General features: G+C 41.3%; 1 protein-coding gene across 13 annotated transcripts in view; it reads right to left on the bottom strand.

Moving 5' to 3' along the window:
• HMBOX1 (homeobox containing 1) overlaps nt 1-16,986 on the bottom strand; it is a 124,270-nt gene that overhangs the window by 29,539 nt on the left and 77,745 nt on the right. For all 13 annotated transcript variants that reach the window (XM_075497669.1, XM_075497673.1, XM_075497676.1 and 10 more), the window contains one exon: nt 16,423-16,576. In XM_075497669.1, coding sequence (XP_075353784.1) covers nt 16,423-16,576 — 154 coding nt within the window. The remainder of the gene's footprint in view (nt 1-16,422; nt 16,577-16,986) is intronic.

The raw sequence follows: 16,986 nt of genomic DNA, 5'->3' as shown, positions 1-16,986 counted from the left end.
AGACCCTGGGCTGGGGAAAGGCTTAGTTTACAGCATGACATAACGGTTAAAGCTTCAAAGCGTGGAAGGGATTCAAAGCAGAGAGGCTCAAATGTGTTGCAGGGTAACAATTCACCGTGGGTCAGCTGTTACAGCAGAATTACACACACTCAAGGTGAGGTCATTCAGGTATGTGTACATCAGGGCAATCTCGCTGAAAGAAGGATAATTTACCTTGCAATTAACGGGAGGTAAGAATACGCAGATGGATATTTACTGAAGAACAGCGGACATGCTGCAAGTTCACTCCCTCACTTAACTTTCTGGTTGCATCTCTGGGTTCCCACTTCCATCAATGTGGGAAGCACCTGCGAGTGAAATATCCCAGCACTCTTGTCGGGGCTCTAACTCCTCCGCCAAAGACCATCTTCCCCGAGACTTGGGCTGCAGTCCAGCTTAACACAATTTAAGCACAGACTGAAAGGAATGATCCTACCCTCTCCTTCATTCCCTTTTTGTGGGAAAGGTTTTCTGCCCGACTGCTTCTCTGGTCCAGCTTTCCACACGTGCCAAGAGCAGTGGTTGCGCAGCCAAGGGAGGCGGGCAGGAGACGGCTGAAACATGCAGCTGGGACCGGTTCCTTCAATGGCAGCTCACACGCATCCTCTTCAACTAAAAGCAAAGCCTGAGTAATGGGCTCGGCGACTGGCCCAGGGACGTATGGAAAAAAAGAACTGCCCAGGGAAAATGGGCCAGCTCCCATCTGACCCCTGTTGATGAGCAGAAGATCTTGCTGCCACCAAGGACTGAGCTCCCTGCCAAACCCTCTGGTGTCTCAAAATACACGAGAGTGCAAGCTGCTCTTTTGTCTTCGATAAGACTGCCTGTAATTTCAGCTCCCTATCTAGTTTCCCTTCGAACAGTACTTCTGCTTTCCACTGACAAGTTACATAAAACACTCGAATATAGTTACCTACTTTATCTCTCATTAGTATATTTATCAACGTAGTATCACCCAGTAGCAAGAGGTCATTGTTTCAGTCTTTGTGGCTTTTAACAGAACTCTTATTCAGGCTGTCAAATCAATGGAAATATTTCTGAAGTTAGACTGTCATCTGTGCCTGAGATCTTATCACCGTGTGGCATGGGACAGACTGTCAGAGAAGTGACATTCAAAGCATAATCTCATCGGAAAGTGTAATGACTAGTTTATTTCCCGGTAAATACTGGCCAAGAATATCACTAATGCCATTTTCAGTGAGGTCAACAGATGACACCACCCATTTTATCTACTGATATTTCTACAGATTCTATAGTAACGGCATGCGTGTCAACTAAACAGTGCACCCCACGATATCTAGTAAAGTCGTTTCTATTCTAGACAGCAAAATTGAAGCTCAAAGATATCTCTCCACAGATAAACTCTGATGGAGCTGAGAATAACACTGAAGACACCATCTTCTCTTTCCCCCAGGACTGCAAAACTTAACCACCAGTTTAGTTGCTACACGAAACATCCGGTGAGCCACTTTTGCACTTGAGATCAGCTACGGATGAGAACTGCAGCTCTCTAGATGCAAGCAGATGAACTTCAATTTGGACATCCCTATGGTGTGAGCTCAACTAGACCTTCCATCCAGGCAAAAGACAGATTTAAAAAAAACAATCCCAAACCCAGAAAAAACACCGATGAATACGATTGCTCCAGCTCTCTACTGTCTTCCCTACAGCTCTACAATTTAGCTAGGGGCTCTCATAGGTCTATGGATTTTACGGACTGAAGAAACCATTGTAGCACTCCAGCTTGACCTCTTCTACAGCACTGACCAGGGGTTTCTCAGCAATTCTGGCATTAAGCCTACATCTTCTGTTCGACCTACAGAGATATCCAGTCCCAACATAAAAATTTGGGATTTTATCCAACACAGAATCTAACATAACTTTAAATAAGCTTTGGAACCAAACTGTAAAAATCCTCATTCTTTAAAAATCTGCATCTCATTCCTAGCTTGAGCTTTCAACCCGAGGGTATTGCCATACTCTCTGTCTAGGGAGAGAACAGTTTTTAAGTCTCTCACTGTAAGAGACATTTCATTCTTGTACTTCTTTTCATGGAAGTGCAAACCTGGAGAAGAGATCTCAACAGGACTAGACCACTTACAGCATCAGACATACACAAATCGTAATTATTTCGCTCGTCAGTATGTGTTTGTGTACATTAAATTGCATAGTCACTTCAGTACACACGAAAAAAACTCATACAATAGAGCTGACTCTCTATTCTGGTTTTACAAATCAGTGCCTAAACTCCGAGACAGTCATTTTACTGATGTTTCTTAGCAGGAATCTACTCTGCAATGTAGATTAAAATGCCAAAAATACACCTTGCACTGGAGTATGTAAAACCGTATGACCTTCAAAGTTACTATAACATCATCAAGTTTCTAATTTTTTAAAAATCATTTTGCCAGTATTTTGACAGCGGTCTCAAGCACCAACACAATCCTATCAAGATATTAATGTTATCCTAAAATTTGTTTAAAACCAGAATTAATTGATAATAGCTCTGAAAGCCTCATACTTGCAAAAGATAATCTATGCCTCCTAATCTATAGCACCCTACTGTCGAGATAATGAACAATTAAAAAAAGAATAGTTAAGACATCGGAGGTGGCGATTTACTCTTCCTTGTAATTGGATTTGGTGATAAGAATATTTTTGAAATTACACAACAGCTCTCTTCTGAGTAGAAAGGTTTGGAGCTTTTAGCAGTTTGAAACACATAGGTGCTTTCTGCTTAAGGCACCTTGAAGACACTGACAGCAGACAATGGCTAAAATTTTATGACTATCCTTAAGCTTAATGGTATCGCAGGCTCCCAAAACTAACATAGCTAACTAAATTGTTCACAAAATAAAAGGGGGGGGGGGGGGGGGGGAGATGGAAAATTTTCGAAGCCAGCAAGCAGCTAACACATCAAGACATGATAAAGTGAGAATTGTTCTGTAATATTTCAACAACACGTTGGTGTGCGCATACAGCACCTTCAAAGCTCTTCCTAACAAGGCATCTAAGCATGAATAATAGTATCTCTTGTTCTCCTTTATTTACTTGCAATATTTAAATTGAGATCTACACGCTACAGGGATATTTATGTGTATTAAATCCTCTGGACTTAACCGATTGATAAACAAGACCTTTATGAAGACAACTGTGAAACAAACACCTCATCTACATTTTTTAACTTTCTACAGGAGACGAGTTATTAAAGTTACATCCTCTGGATTTAGCTAGTTCTCACAAAGCAAGCCAAGCTAAGGCAGGATCAGTCCATGGAAGAAACATCTCTAAGAAGTGATGAGACCCTGCAGAAATCAGCCCTGGGACTTCAGTAAGAACCCACCCACTCCTAAGGGCTGTTTTGCTGCTTGGTGACCCACCTTTCCAATGAGATGTACTGTAATCAACGCTGTGGTTATTAGAGATACTACTTGCAAGACAGCAGAGGATTCCAAGGCTTTATTTGGCAACACAAATAAATAGCAAAATGTATGACTTGGATTTTACATTACTCAACTCAAAACATCATCCTCTGCTCTCTCGAAGAAAATATTAAACTTGTCAAGAGTCAGAACTCAGTTTTCTGCTCATTTAAAGTAAGATATTTCTAGCAGAATAGCCTATCTTTGCCTCAAAATGTGTGCTTTAATGGGAAGTTCAGCACTGGATCACAAAAAAATGTACGTACAGAATGTTAAGCGTAAGCAGCAAGGTCCCTCAAGTTGTTACTAGTTTAGCCTCAGTAAGGTCATGTTTTTCAAAATTTTATAGTTGTCCTGGCTATGAAGCTTGAAGTCTCACTTTGTCCTAAGCCTCCAGGAGAGGAAAAGTACCAAACATGAGATTTGTGATAAAGCTTAGTATGAGCTGACAACTTCCAACATAATCACTAGCATTTCCCCTTAAAGACCCGCAAGTTTTTATTTTCAATTTCCAGTATTGGACCAGACTCAGGTCCGCTCAGCTTGGAAGTGCACAGACAGCCACCACTGCTGCTGCATTTCCAGAAAATAAAAATTGATTAAACTAATGAAAGGATCCTACAGGATTCAAAAGATGAGATAAGGCCAATTCTTGCAGGATATCCAGTGCCTAAAGTCAAAAGGCTCAGGATCAAAGCTTCTGACTTTGGGGTCAGTACATATATTTTTCCTAATGCCCGGTATCTTCAAGATCTGGACCAGCACTATTACTGTATTAAGTGCTGTACAGACACAAAGCAGAAAAAGTTTTTTGGTTTTTTTACTATCAATCTATTCCCTGCCTTGCAACCTAAATGCAATGCAACAGATGGATATAAGCACATGAGAACAAGAAATAATGAATCAGCACAGGCCAGCATGCTAGTTGATTAAGCTACTATGGTGCCAAGACCAGCTCCATGAGGTTCCTTGTAGACATCATAGCAAAGAAGAAAGTTTAAGGAAAGTTTTAAGCAATGAGGTAGCTTTGTGGACCCTTGAAGAGTACCACTTCTCAAGTCTGGCAGCAGCAACATCTTTTTATTTATTTTCTACAGATTATTGAATGACCATTCACCATCCATGGGGAAAGGAAATAGCTGAGTTTATTATCCAACTTTTAATATTTTTTTTTTGCCTCTAGGATTGTGAATAACTACCTTGGAAATAATAAGCTCCAAGGACTCAAAAGTATTACTTCATTAGAAAACATCCATCATGCTTTGTATTTCAAGAACACTTTCTATAACCAGATCATAAACCCCTTAAAAGTATTCTGAAATTGTGTACTTTAATCTTATTCTTTAATATTATTAGAAGAATTAAGAGGTAGAAGAACAGCAAAGTTAAGATACAGACACAAGAAACCAGCTGCAGAGCTGTGAAATGAATCCACAGCTCCTTATTCCGAGATTTGTGCTCCCTGTCACGAGCCATGTTTTTTGCCATGTGCTTCCTCTTAAATGTCATTGCCACTCGACCTCAGAAAAGCCAGGTTCCCTGGGGACAGTCTCATCTCTTCAGGAAGCACAACTAAAACATACCAGTAGTAACGCTCCAAAACCAACTGAGAAGTAGTTGACTATATGTCCTCTGTCTAGAAAAATAAATTCTTATTATTTTTGGACTTCAGTAAAGCATTTGATACAGTGACAAATGGGAAATTATTCTTAATTTTGGAAAAGACAAAGGTTAGTATAATTATAAGATAGGGCAGAAAGGAAACATATAACTAAGAACTGGACTGAAAATTTAAAATAGTGGCTTGGAAGATGGCTATCAGTGATATTCCTCAAGTACCATCTTTGGACTATCTTAAGAATGAAAATACTTAATGATCTTGACACAAAGTCTGAACATAGTAATGAAATCTGCTGATGACAAAGTCAGAAGCCATGTCAATACAGGGAATTGGAGTATCATAAAAAGTAATAGACAAACCTAAGGGCACAAACTAAAAAGAAATTTAACAGCGCAGTATGCAAGGTCATACACTTTGGGAACAACAACAACAACTCATATACACAAAAAGATCATCAGCTGGAAGTAACAGAAAGATTGTTGTCTGTTAAGTCACTGTAGTATGACTAAAAAACACAATGCAACAAAACCACCAAAAAGGCAAAGCCTGATATAGCTGAGGATGCTGGCTATTTCCAAGCCAGAAGGAAAAGCGTTAAAATACTTGGACGAGACCTCACCTGGACTATGTACAATCCTGGCCTCCCACCTTCAAGAAAGATGAATTTAAAATTGAACATCTCAGAGGGCAATCATAGGATGACAGAGGAATGGAAAGCCTATCTTGCAAGAGATACAGCATGTTTCACCTGAGCAGACCTCAAGGCAGAGATGAGGTTATGGTTTACCATAAATACATGAAGGGGACCAACACTGGAGACGAGATGGAGGTAAGGATTTATTTTAGTTAAATGATAATATTGATCCAAGAAGGATGGGTCACAAACAATCTCAGGAATTTAGATATCTAACTGCTGAAACAGTAACAGCCTGCTGGGCAGCCATCTCCTAACAGGCTTTTGTACCCTTGGCTATACTTGCTTCTAAGATAGCAAATTCAGGTTTTGAAAAGGATATAATAAAGGTTGACTGAAACAAGAAAAACTGGACACGAAACTGGAAGTCCCAGTCCAACACTCCTGTGACTAAGAGAATATCAAGGAGCATTACAGAAACTGAAAGAGTGCCAGCCTATGTACATAATGAGCAACAAATCAGATGACTTTTTCTATATGTTTTGTACTTATGTACCCTATTTTCTCATTCTTTTTTCTTTATAAGGAAATCATATTAAAAAAGCTCTTTGGAACACATCCATGTCTTCTATTCTGTTGACAGAGTTCCTCACAAACAGCACAGAATTCAAAATAAATTAAAACTTACGCATGTTCCAAAGGAAAATCAAACAAAAAAAGGTCAATTCTGCTATGCTGGACTACAAAGAAAAAAAAAAAAAGGATAGAAACGAATCTAGGATGTGGTGGTGACTTTTGTGGTTAAAGCCCATATGGTTCTCTGATAAAGCATTCTTTTTAGTCTGTTTAAAGCGCTCCACAGTCTGACCAAGAGTCCATAAATACATGATACAACATACTTACGAGTTTTACTTAGGAATTTTGCTCCCTCACTTCTCCATGTAATTACTCTGTTTATTACTTGTATAAAGACCTCACATCTGTTACTAGATGGCAGAGAATTTCCTTTCACTGAGGTAGGTTTGGACTCTGTTCAGAGCCTAGCTGCAGTTGAGAGTCAGCAGGAACGCTGTGCATACTTCTAGAAACCAGAAATGGGCAAGTCCAACAGTGCTTTGAGCTGGATGGTGCGCACGTATACTCCATGCCAACAGCTGGCTGCATCAAAGCGAGAGGTGACAAGGTGCCAACCTGATTACTAATTCCTTCCGAACACTTTCCAGATCACTCAAGAAGTTAATTTTGTAATTCACTTAAGTGGGTTTATTCCACGGATAATATTACATACAGGTCAGGTAAATCTCACTGTGAGCGATGACTATCCCTTTTAGCTGAACTTGGACCTGGAATGACCCTCCTTGGCAGTTCAGGACTGTCTAGTTCTTTCTCAGGGCTTTAAGCAGGCTGAAAAAGAGCCAAAGGGGGAAGGATCGCAGCTTTATGGTCACTTGTGCTTGTCACTGCCCAGGGAGCCGTTTGCCACTGCCTGATCTGCTAAATCTCCCAGGAACCTGCTCACAAAGAGCGAGTACGCTCCCTAGCCTTGTCTCAAGCTCCTTCAGTACAGACATAGAGACAGCAGAATGTAACTGTTATACCCTTGCACCAGAGCACATCCAAAGACACATCACCTTTACATGGGTTGTAATATGATCAAGAAATTTTGTTCCAGACAGCCTACAGTCAATAGTCATTATAAAACAGCTACACAAAATGTAGACTGAATGTGCCAGGGTCCAGTCCACACAGTTTCAGTGAGAAGTATGCCATGACTTCCCCTGCCTCCTGAAATCATGTTAACAGGTAAGAAAATAACAATGTAGCTAATTAATATGAGCTTTGTGTTACTATTCGACTCTGCGTACTTTAAACAGAACAGTCATAGGAGGAAGAATACCATGAAGGATTACAGAAAGTCTAGTGATGACATAGAAGAAAGCTCAAAGAGAGATAACCCACAGCACTAGACTTATACTTTTACACTGTCCTTACAGCAAGCAGCATCTAGAGGTCTCAACATGATTGTAGAGAGCCCCCTGCACTAGGCTCTGCGTATGAACAGAATACAAGCCCTTGGCTCAGAGAAGTTGTGACCTAAAATGATTGGCGTTAACAGTTACGTTAAATAATGTTCTGGAAAGTGAATTATTTATATTGGATACAAATAAAGCAGATAATTGTTGTGAATTTCAAAAATATCTAAACACTCCCATGACTGAACTTCATTTGCTATCTTTGCAAAAAGCGGGGTAATGCACACGGAAAAGAACAAATCCAAACTTCTCGCATACATGACTGGTTCTAAATTAGTTGTAACTGTTCAGGAAAGAGACACACCTATCAATGTGGACTACTCAGAGAAAACATACTCTCAATCAATACACAAAAGGGATCAGCAAAAACCAGATGTTAGGCTGGAGGTCAGAGAACAACAGCAATCAGATTCAGCTGCCTGTATAAGCCGGAATATTCACCCTGGAAATATGGTAATCAGTTCTGCTCCTGTCCCTACACACCTACCCTGGGTCACTAAAAATTGAATGTAGAAATAGAAAAGGTCCAGAGAAGAGTGACAATGAATATTATTAGAGGCAAGGGAAGACTTGCCATCTGAGAAGAGATAAGAGAATGACTGTTTAGTTCAGAGAGGAGATAAATAAGCAGCACATTGATAGTAGTATATGCAATGAATGATCACGGGAAGGTAAACGCAATGTTCTTTCTTATTCATTCTCGTGCTACTCAGGCAAAAGGGACCTCCAACTTTTTAAACACGTTTTAGCATACAAAATGAAACTAGGTATAATTAGTTCTCCCAAAGAACCCTGAAGACCTTAGCAGAGTTTAGAAGGATTTACATATTTATGTGAATAAGAAGAATGCCCACAGCTGCAATAGCAGGGTCTAAAAAAAAAAAAAATACAGGATAGGAGATAAGAGCTTTTGTCCAGAGCCGCATGGTTGATAGCCATGCGTGAACTAGGCACAGACTGGAGAGGATAGGTAGAAAGAGTGACAAACACCATAATCACCATCACCACCTGGGTTATGCTGAGCCTCGAAGCTTCAGTCACATGCCAGAACTCCACAGTACCGGTGCGGTACTGGCACACGTCGCAAAGTCAGCCCTTGTGCCAGGGACATAAGATGGAGCTGAAAAAGGCACCCAAGGACAAAATGGCTGCTCTTAAACGAGGCTTACCTAGGCAGGTATTAAGCAGCCTATAGTTGCTGGTGCTCTTCAGTCCTGCCAGGTCACACGCATGTTTTCTTAGTAGGAACTCAGGTTGAATTGAGGTTGCCCCTATACCTCCTCTCCCTATGCAATGCCCCAACATCACTTTACGTGCTGGTGACATGGTGCACGGTGACATGAAATCACTGCAAGGGCAAACAGGGCAGCTGGATGTTGCACATGTAAGCAGTCAGGGGTATGCTCCAACGTATGGGGTCTGTGAGCTGGGACACCTCTGAAGGAGCCAGCAGATATTCTTAAAAGCAAACGAGAGGTCAAGAGGTAAATCTGGTCTTACAGATTGCCCCATACACTGGTACCACTGGAGCCAGCAAAAATTACATCAGCCTGCACAGTAAGCAACAATGATGCCTTTTTACATCTTCCCTGAAAGCATCTGGGCACTTATATAGAGATTTCCAACCCCATATGTATGATAATTGCTTTGATGCTATGAGAAGACAATGTTACAACTCAGGATGAGATCCTGCTTCTCACCTTCATGAGCAGGGAGACAGAATACAGAAGTATCTCAGCTGGTCCTGGAGAAATGCAGGAGAGTATCTGGACTAGAGAAGAAATCCCATTCTTAAAATGTGGGTTTATTGCACCAGAGTGTGCTGTTGCAGGTCAGATTAACAAGGCTCCTTTTGCAAATGTTGATTTTAGTTATTTTGACCTTGGCAGGTACAAAAATTTTATCTGGAGTCTGCTGCAAGGAGTTGCCCCTCCCACAGCTCTCTTTTTTTATTATTTAAAAAAAAAAAAAAAAAAAAAGAGAGAGAGAGAGAGAACACAAAGCTACAAAAAGCACCTGAGCTCCCTGAAAAAGAAAAACAACTCATTAGGTGCTGGATCCTTCAAGAAACCAGAGTCTGGCGAGCACTTTGGACAGACATCCTAGCATTAGATTTTACTGCATGCAATCTGCCAAACAACTGGGATTTGCTTACAGCTGATTAGAATAGGAAGCTTGCATATTATGCATGTCTAAGAGGGAACATAGCTTGATCTAATGCAAAATAAGAAAGATACTCTGTAGCAAGCATAAAATGGCTGCTCTTGCATTTTATGAAGACATACAGCAATGACCCTGAGCCAAACCACTTGAACTTTCAGACAACAAAAAGATCTTGCCTGTGTCTAAACCATAAAGTGAACTTTACTGAATGCCTTTGCAAAGTGCCTGCACTCACAGATCTCAAAGCATTTCACAAGCATGAACAGCAAACAAAGATCCTAAAAAAACACTCCCTTCCTACATCTCAAAGGACTTAATGAAGTTGAACCTCCCACTGCAAGTCGCTGACTAACAAACACCTTATGATAGAACAGCAAGAGCTGGAAAATAATGTGAAGAAGTCACCTGATGTTTCCCTCTACATTAAGATCAAGTATATCAGAACCATCCTGACAGATTTTAGCTAATTTGCTCCTGAGAAATGTTCCATAATTTCTGTAGATAACCTGCTTAGTGCTCAACCATTCCTAAAGTTAGAAGGTTTTTCCTAATGCCTAACACAAATCTTCCTTGGTAACCCAAAAGTTACAGGCTTTTAGCATCTTGCTCATCCTTTCTTTGGTTTGGCTCAGTCTCCCAAGCAGGTAGTAGATATTTTACAGTTGAGAACAGCAAGTCACCGAAAGGTTCAATGACATCTCAGGGTCATAGGGACAGCAGAGCGTAACTCTCAGCACTCCTCACCTCTTAGCAGCCTGTGAAACAAACCCAAGGAAGACGAGCAGCACTCCCGAGCCAACCGGTGGACATCGTTATATTGATGAGAAACTGATGTTCTGTTTCTAACAATGTACAAGCCTAATGGAAGAGGCCGAAAGACATTACTTCCTGCTCTGTTGTCAGCTTGAAAAGGGAGAAACGCAATGAATCCAAAACTTAAATCTCTTCCAAAGCCTTGCACAGGAAACTTAGATCCCCTATGGGGCTGGTATTAAGGTTCTGCTAGAAGACATAACTAAGAGTAATGGGATGAAATTAACTAAGAAAATTTCCTAACTGAATTTCAGGAGCTAATAGAGCTCTCATTTTCCCCAGGGAAGCCGTGGAAGCCCCAGCGCTCAGGAGAGCTGCAGTAATAGCGCTTTCACAATCGGAAGAATTTCTAATAACGCATGTCAGGACTGATATCGCTCAGGGCCAGAACCATGCACAGGGCTCCGCTGGCCCAGCCCGGCACCAGCTCGCTGGGACCACTGCAGAAGGTGCTTCTTTCGGGAGGGTAGACGATGCCAGGTCTTCTACAGCGCAAGCGTGCAGCTGATGGAAATGCAACAGGGACTGGTTTTGGCACAGAGATGACTTTTCTTGCCAACTTCGGTCCACTTTAAAGGGGGTCAAATTAGACCAGTTTGGCAGCGATACCAGGGTAATACATTGCTGCTCCCTAGCAAAAATCAAAGGACACCTCTTCCATGATGCCAGCACAACTGTCAGCGTGACCATGCTTTTAACCAAACCACAAACTCATCCAACTCAAACCAAACAAAACCAGAACAAAAACAAGACCACCAAAAAAGCACCATGGAAAATTTGTACATCTTTTTGTTAAACTTCCCCTTCCCTGTGCTCTCCTGTCGTTTGCCCTGAGCCAGTTCTGGCACACCCTCATTGCACGGCAAGCTGAACCAATTCAATAAAATGCAGGGGGAAATAAAAAGGATTTCTTTTTTCTGAACCAAGCTGAATTGGCTGGTATTTCAACCAGACAAGAAACATATCTGGCAGAATGCAGGGTGGCAGGAGCAGGGAAACCGAGGAGGAGGAATTGAGAAGGGCGATGAGACAGGATAGCACCTAAGGATGAGATGGTGACAAACTGTTAATTCAGCTCAGCTATATCATGAAACTATACCCTCAGTATCTTGGGAAATCTAAACCCATTTCTCTTATGAATAAAGTTGCCTTGGATCACAAAGCCAAGTGAAATACCTGACTCTGTTTTGCCATCTATGAAATGGGGATAATAGGTATTATCATCTGGTCTTATTTAATCTAAATACATCTTTACAAAAGGATGCTTCAAGAGCACAGACAAGTTTTAAAATAAAAAACCAGACCCATAAAATCAAACCAAATAACCCTCAACCAGAAAGCAAAGTCCCTGCTCCCTAGACAAACTGAAATACTTTCAACTGATGAATTATTCATTTTATTTAGAGCAGAATTTACAGTTATTTTAATTTAATCTTTGGATAAAGCATATACTTAAAAAACAACACTCAACTCCCCCCTCCCCCCCAGTCTTTAATGGCACTCAACAAAAGTGCCTTAAAACGGGTATACAGTCATTGATTCTGCTGCCAATCTTAGATGGTTTTTTTGCCTGAAAAAGAAGATAAACCTCAACTCCAACATATGATTAGAGGAGAAGCACCAATCACTTAAAAAAAAGAGAGAGAAATAGACAAGACAACACAGCTTCATTAAAAAAGAGAAAACCCTAAGGGAATTTTTCAATTCCGTAGTTCTAATGAGAGGGGTTGAAAAGAAGTAGTAAAGCAGAGAAAAGAAAAAAAAATTATCTTTGGGACAAGACGTAACGAAGAACACAAAACTGAATCAGAATCAGACTTTCAAGTTTAACCTCAGGTTTTCGCAGAAAGGACTATTGTAGTCTTAGCTGTGTTCCCAAAGGAGGGTAAGCCACACGACAACATCACCACACACAAAACTCAGCATATTTCATGAGCAGGAGGCTCAAGAAGAGAACAGGTCAAGGTTGAGATCACTAGCACAGCAGCGAGAGGGAGCTTGCACTGCAGTTGTCTGAACCACACCTAGTCTGCAGTTAAATATAGAACTTTACTTTCTGGAACTATTGCTCCTCTTAACCTTCAGAGCATAAATATTCGGAGAGATATTTAGAAAAAAAATAGAAAGGAGAGAGAGAGGAAGAAAGAGACCTGAATCTATTGTCCGAAATCTAAGCCTAGCAACTAATAAACTACCCTGGGAGAACTTCCAAAAAAGCAGTAAAGACTGGAGAATTGAATTACAGAAACCGCAAGCAGCGTTCTGGAAATCCAGTATAAACCAATTAGTTTCTTTAATACACATACCCTGTATACAGACCGTTATGTACATTAGAGATTTAAGTATATGTGCTGGCCCTAACTCTAATCTTAATTATATCAGGTTGGCACCAATATAATAATTAATTGCACTGGAGTTTTTGTTGATTTAAATCTTTTAAAAAAAGAGAAACTAGCCCTTCAACTCTCACCCTTCCATTCAGTTCATGGGCCAAATCCTGACCGGTGCTGTGCATTTTCAGTTGGAGAGCCTGCTCCTGGAAGCAAATCTCTCTAATTGTTGCAATCAAATTCAGATTCTTTCCTTGAAGTGCTCTCAGCTGGTTTGATACATCAACTTTTAGCGACTGCATTCCTTACCAACTGAATCCAAGTCAAAAGCACGTACAACAATTAACTGATATAGCAGCCCAAGACTTTGATCCTCACCCAAAAAATGTTTATGCAGCTTCGCGGCAACGTTTTAGAAGTTTATAGGAAGCAGTAGCTCTGCATTACCTACACAAGAGTTTCCATTAAGGTCTAGATTCAACCCTCTTATCTTCAGGCATTTAACTAAATCACTAAAGTTAGGTCTAATTGCAGAAGGCTCCTCTTTTGCAGCCAGAAAGGAAGGTGCATATAGCCCTCATATGAGTTGCATTAGTGGGATGGAATTGTCTTCTGGATCTCTATTTCTCATTGCTGAATAGCTAGAAGCCTAGATGAACGAGCACTTTACTGAGGTTCCCAAATAAGAAGCTCAAAACTAGGTGCCTAAATCCCTGCGTGCACCAACAGCACATCAAGATGCTGCAGGACATACAAACATAATGCAATTAAACTTGCATTTAATTAAGGAAAATAGTCTTTTAAACCGAGTAAGATGCCTCCACTCATAGTCAAAACTTAATCCTTCAGAGGCAAATGCAAATTACCAGGTAAATGGCACCAGACCACATGCAATGCCAAACACCACTTTAGTGGGCCAAATGCTTATTCCTGACCCTACGGCATCGAGTGAACCTGATCTGCTTGGGCCAGACAGCCAGGAGTCTGGTTACCTTCATCCTGGCTGCTGTTATGAGTCATATTACGGACAAGCCTGGAAGACTCCGGCAACTTGTAAGTGAAATTAGTTAGCTTCTTCCTAGGGCTCCCAAGAGAGTGTTTTCCTCTCTCTCTTTCAAAACTTGTCACATAAAACAGCTCATCCTTACAGCTCAACTAGGCCTATTAAAGTATAACAGTTAAACAACCATATTCCCAACTTGCTTTATGGTGTAGTTTTATTGCCAAACAAAGCTTTTACCACGGCTTGAGTTTACTGTGTTCTTGCCTCAAGTAAAACTCCTCAGCCATGCTTTCCAATACCCACACACAAGGCTGTGAAATTCAGTGCTTGCGGTGACCTAGCAAGGGCTTTGCAAGTTAATATTAAAGCCAGGATTAAGGCAATGTGGCAGAAGTCTCCATTAAACAGCAGAATAAGAAGAAAACCCCAGCAGCAAAGACCTTACAGAGCACAAGACCCAGCGAACAAAACTAAGAATTACAAAGAAGAAGAAAGAGGGTAATGAAAAATTAGATCAAGTGATGATGCATCTGCATACCCAACTGGATGATTTCCAGTGTCAACACCGACTTGCTTCTTTCCATACACAAACCCAAATCTCACACCTTTCTACCAGACACATACCAAACCATTACAGGTTGCCTGACTTCTTGAGAGTATCACAGCAGAGACTGGCTTAGGAGAGATCTGAAGGAGGAAAGGGTAGTGCTTGCTTGCTTAGCTTTCTCCTTCTGCTCTGTGTTTCCACAGCACCTAGCACAAAGGAGTCAAAGGCACTATCAAGATTGAAACAGTAAATAATAGCAGTTATCGCACTTCAGGCCAGACAGAAACCAAGAAGGAAAACATCCATGCCTAAAGAGCTCTAATTCTACTTCAGAGAAACTAAATATTTCACACACAGAGGGTGAATGAGGAGATGGTCCTGTCCTGAAGGTACACAGAGCTGTAACATTTTTGTCATCCTACATCCTGCAATCAGGACAGTCATACAAGCATTTTAAAGTGCTAAAGATCCTATACTGCACATCGTACTGCCTGTACAGAGGGAGACACTAGAAAAACACAGTCCCCTGTACTATCAGATTTCAGGACTTTGCAAAGCAGAAGATCAAGTGATTCTTTGGGTCTAGCAAAGCAGAACAGATTTCAAACATTTACATTATTTCCTTTGGGGGAACATACAGCCAAAGCTGAAAACATTAGCGCAGTGCCAGGACAGAATATGGAAACAAACACTTAGTTACTGGTCTCAGCCCTGCAAAGACTCCCTGATGGCCTGTGGCTACACAGAAGTATGTCCATCTTGTGCGTAAAACGGCTTGGGTCCCGGAGGGAGCTCGCTATTTGGGTCTTAGCTTAGGCAAAAGGAGACACTCTCCTGCTCCTAATCAGTTCCAAAGACCCTTGCGCAAGCAAGAGGAAAGAGAAGCATTACAGAAAGGGCAAAAGCACATCCTAAAAATCTGCTGGCCAAGGACTCAATGGAGTTGCAAACCAGAGAGGAATGTAGCACACACAGAGTGTCATCTGGTGCTTTCATGGAAAGGAGGTTCCTCATGCTCTCCGAGGGAAGAAAACTCCTCCCAGACATTTAGCCCTTAACAGAAATAAGCATTCATCCCTAAACTATGTTTGAGTTCACTAGCCCTTTTCTATTATACAATATTATCCACAAAAGAGACGTTACTGTAAGTGGAGGGAAAGGCAAAGCACATAGGCAGCCAGGAGATCAGGCTCAGAGAGTGCTTCGTCTCTGCAGGACTGAAGAGCTGGGAGCTCTAATGATCACCTGCCACTCTGCATACGTATTTGAAAGATCCACTTCGCTCTGTACTGTTCCCAGCTCATGTAAAAGGGTTGTAAGAGCCTTTTTGGACGAGGAATCTACTGCTTGTTAGGCAAAGTTCTGCATCCTGAACAATTATAGTGCTGCCAAAATACCAGTATCAACTATAAAATAACATGATACATTATGAGGACAGATCAGTAAACTGGGAAAAGAGAAATGTAGAATGTAAAGAGTATGAAGACCCCGACCAAGTCAGAGCTTGGATTGGGCTAGAGGGAAAGCTTTCTGCAAAAGCAAAGGAAGAGCTGAACACTCTCAGACTGAGCTAAGGACAAGATGTCTTAGGGGCTACAAAAAATGAGGTATTGTCCAAAGCAGTATAACATTTTTTCAAACAACAGAAGGGGTGAAATAGCTCCTCCTACTCTATCATCTAGAATCAAATGATTACACTTGGCTTGCATGATGCTAAAACACATCCATGAAAATGAAGCTGGTGTTCACCAGAGCAGAAAAAAGGATACTTGTGTTGGCTTTAAAATGCCCATCTCCGTAACCCCAAAGTGACATACCTTTCCATAACAGCCAGGCACTCCTTTCTCCACGTGAACCGACTGCCTCGCCGTAGTCTGAAGGTCCCAGAGGTAGCTGTGACTGGGGGAGGCGTCTGTCTCCATTCTGGCTCTTCTATTGGGATAGGAGCGGGTCTCATGCTTAACGTAGCCCCTAAGAATAATAAATACTGTGTTTCCTAGTGGATTAAAAATCATGCCCATTTTCTCACTCCTGCTCATGAAAAAAAGACAAGACAGATGATGAAACCATTCAAACTAAAAAAGTAAAGCATTATCAAACAAAGACACCTTAAAGATACACAAAGCCAGCTAGAGTTCCCATCCCCATCCTCCAAGCCAGAGAGGTATCAGGTGGCCATGGAAATCCAAGGGAGACATAACCCCCTTAGAGCTGATAGCCACTTAGGAAAAGCTGTCCTGCCTTCATCAAGAGGAAAAGTGTCTTACAGAAAGGGCGAGCTATGCCCCAGCAGGGATTTATTTAGGTTGTGCTGCTACCTCTTCTGCCACGAAGTGGGAAATAGCAGGTTTCTATTTAATTGTACAACAGTCTCAGGAAGA

The sequence above is a fragment of the Mycteria americana genome, chromosome 3, assembly GCF_035582795.1.
Source record: "Mycteria americana isolate JAX WOST 10 ecotype Jacksonville Zoo and Gardens chromosome 3, USCA_MyAme_1.0, whole genome shotgun sequence".
NCBI classification, from domain to species: Eukaryota; Metazoa; Chordata; class Aves; order Ciconiiformes; family Ciconiidae; genus Mycteria; species Mycteria americana.
This window is presented reverse-complemented; position numbering and strand designations above follow the sequence as displayed.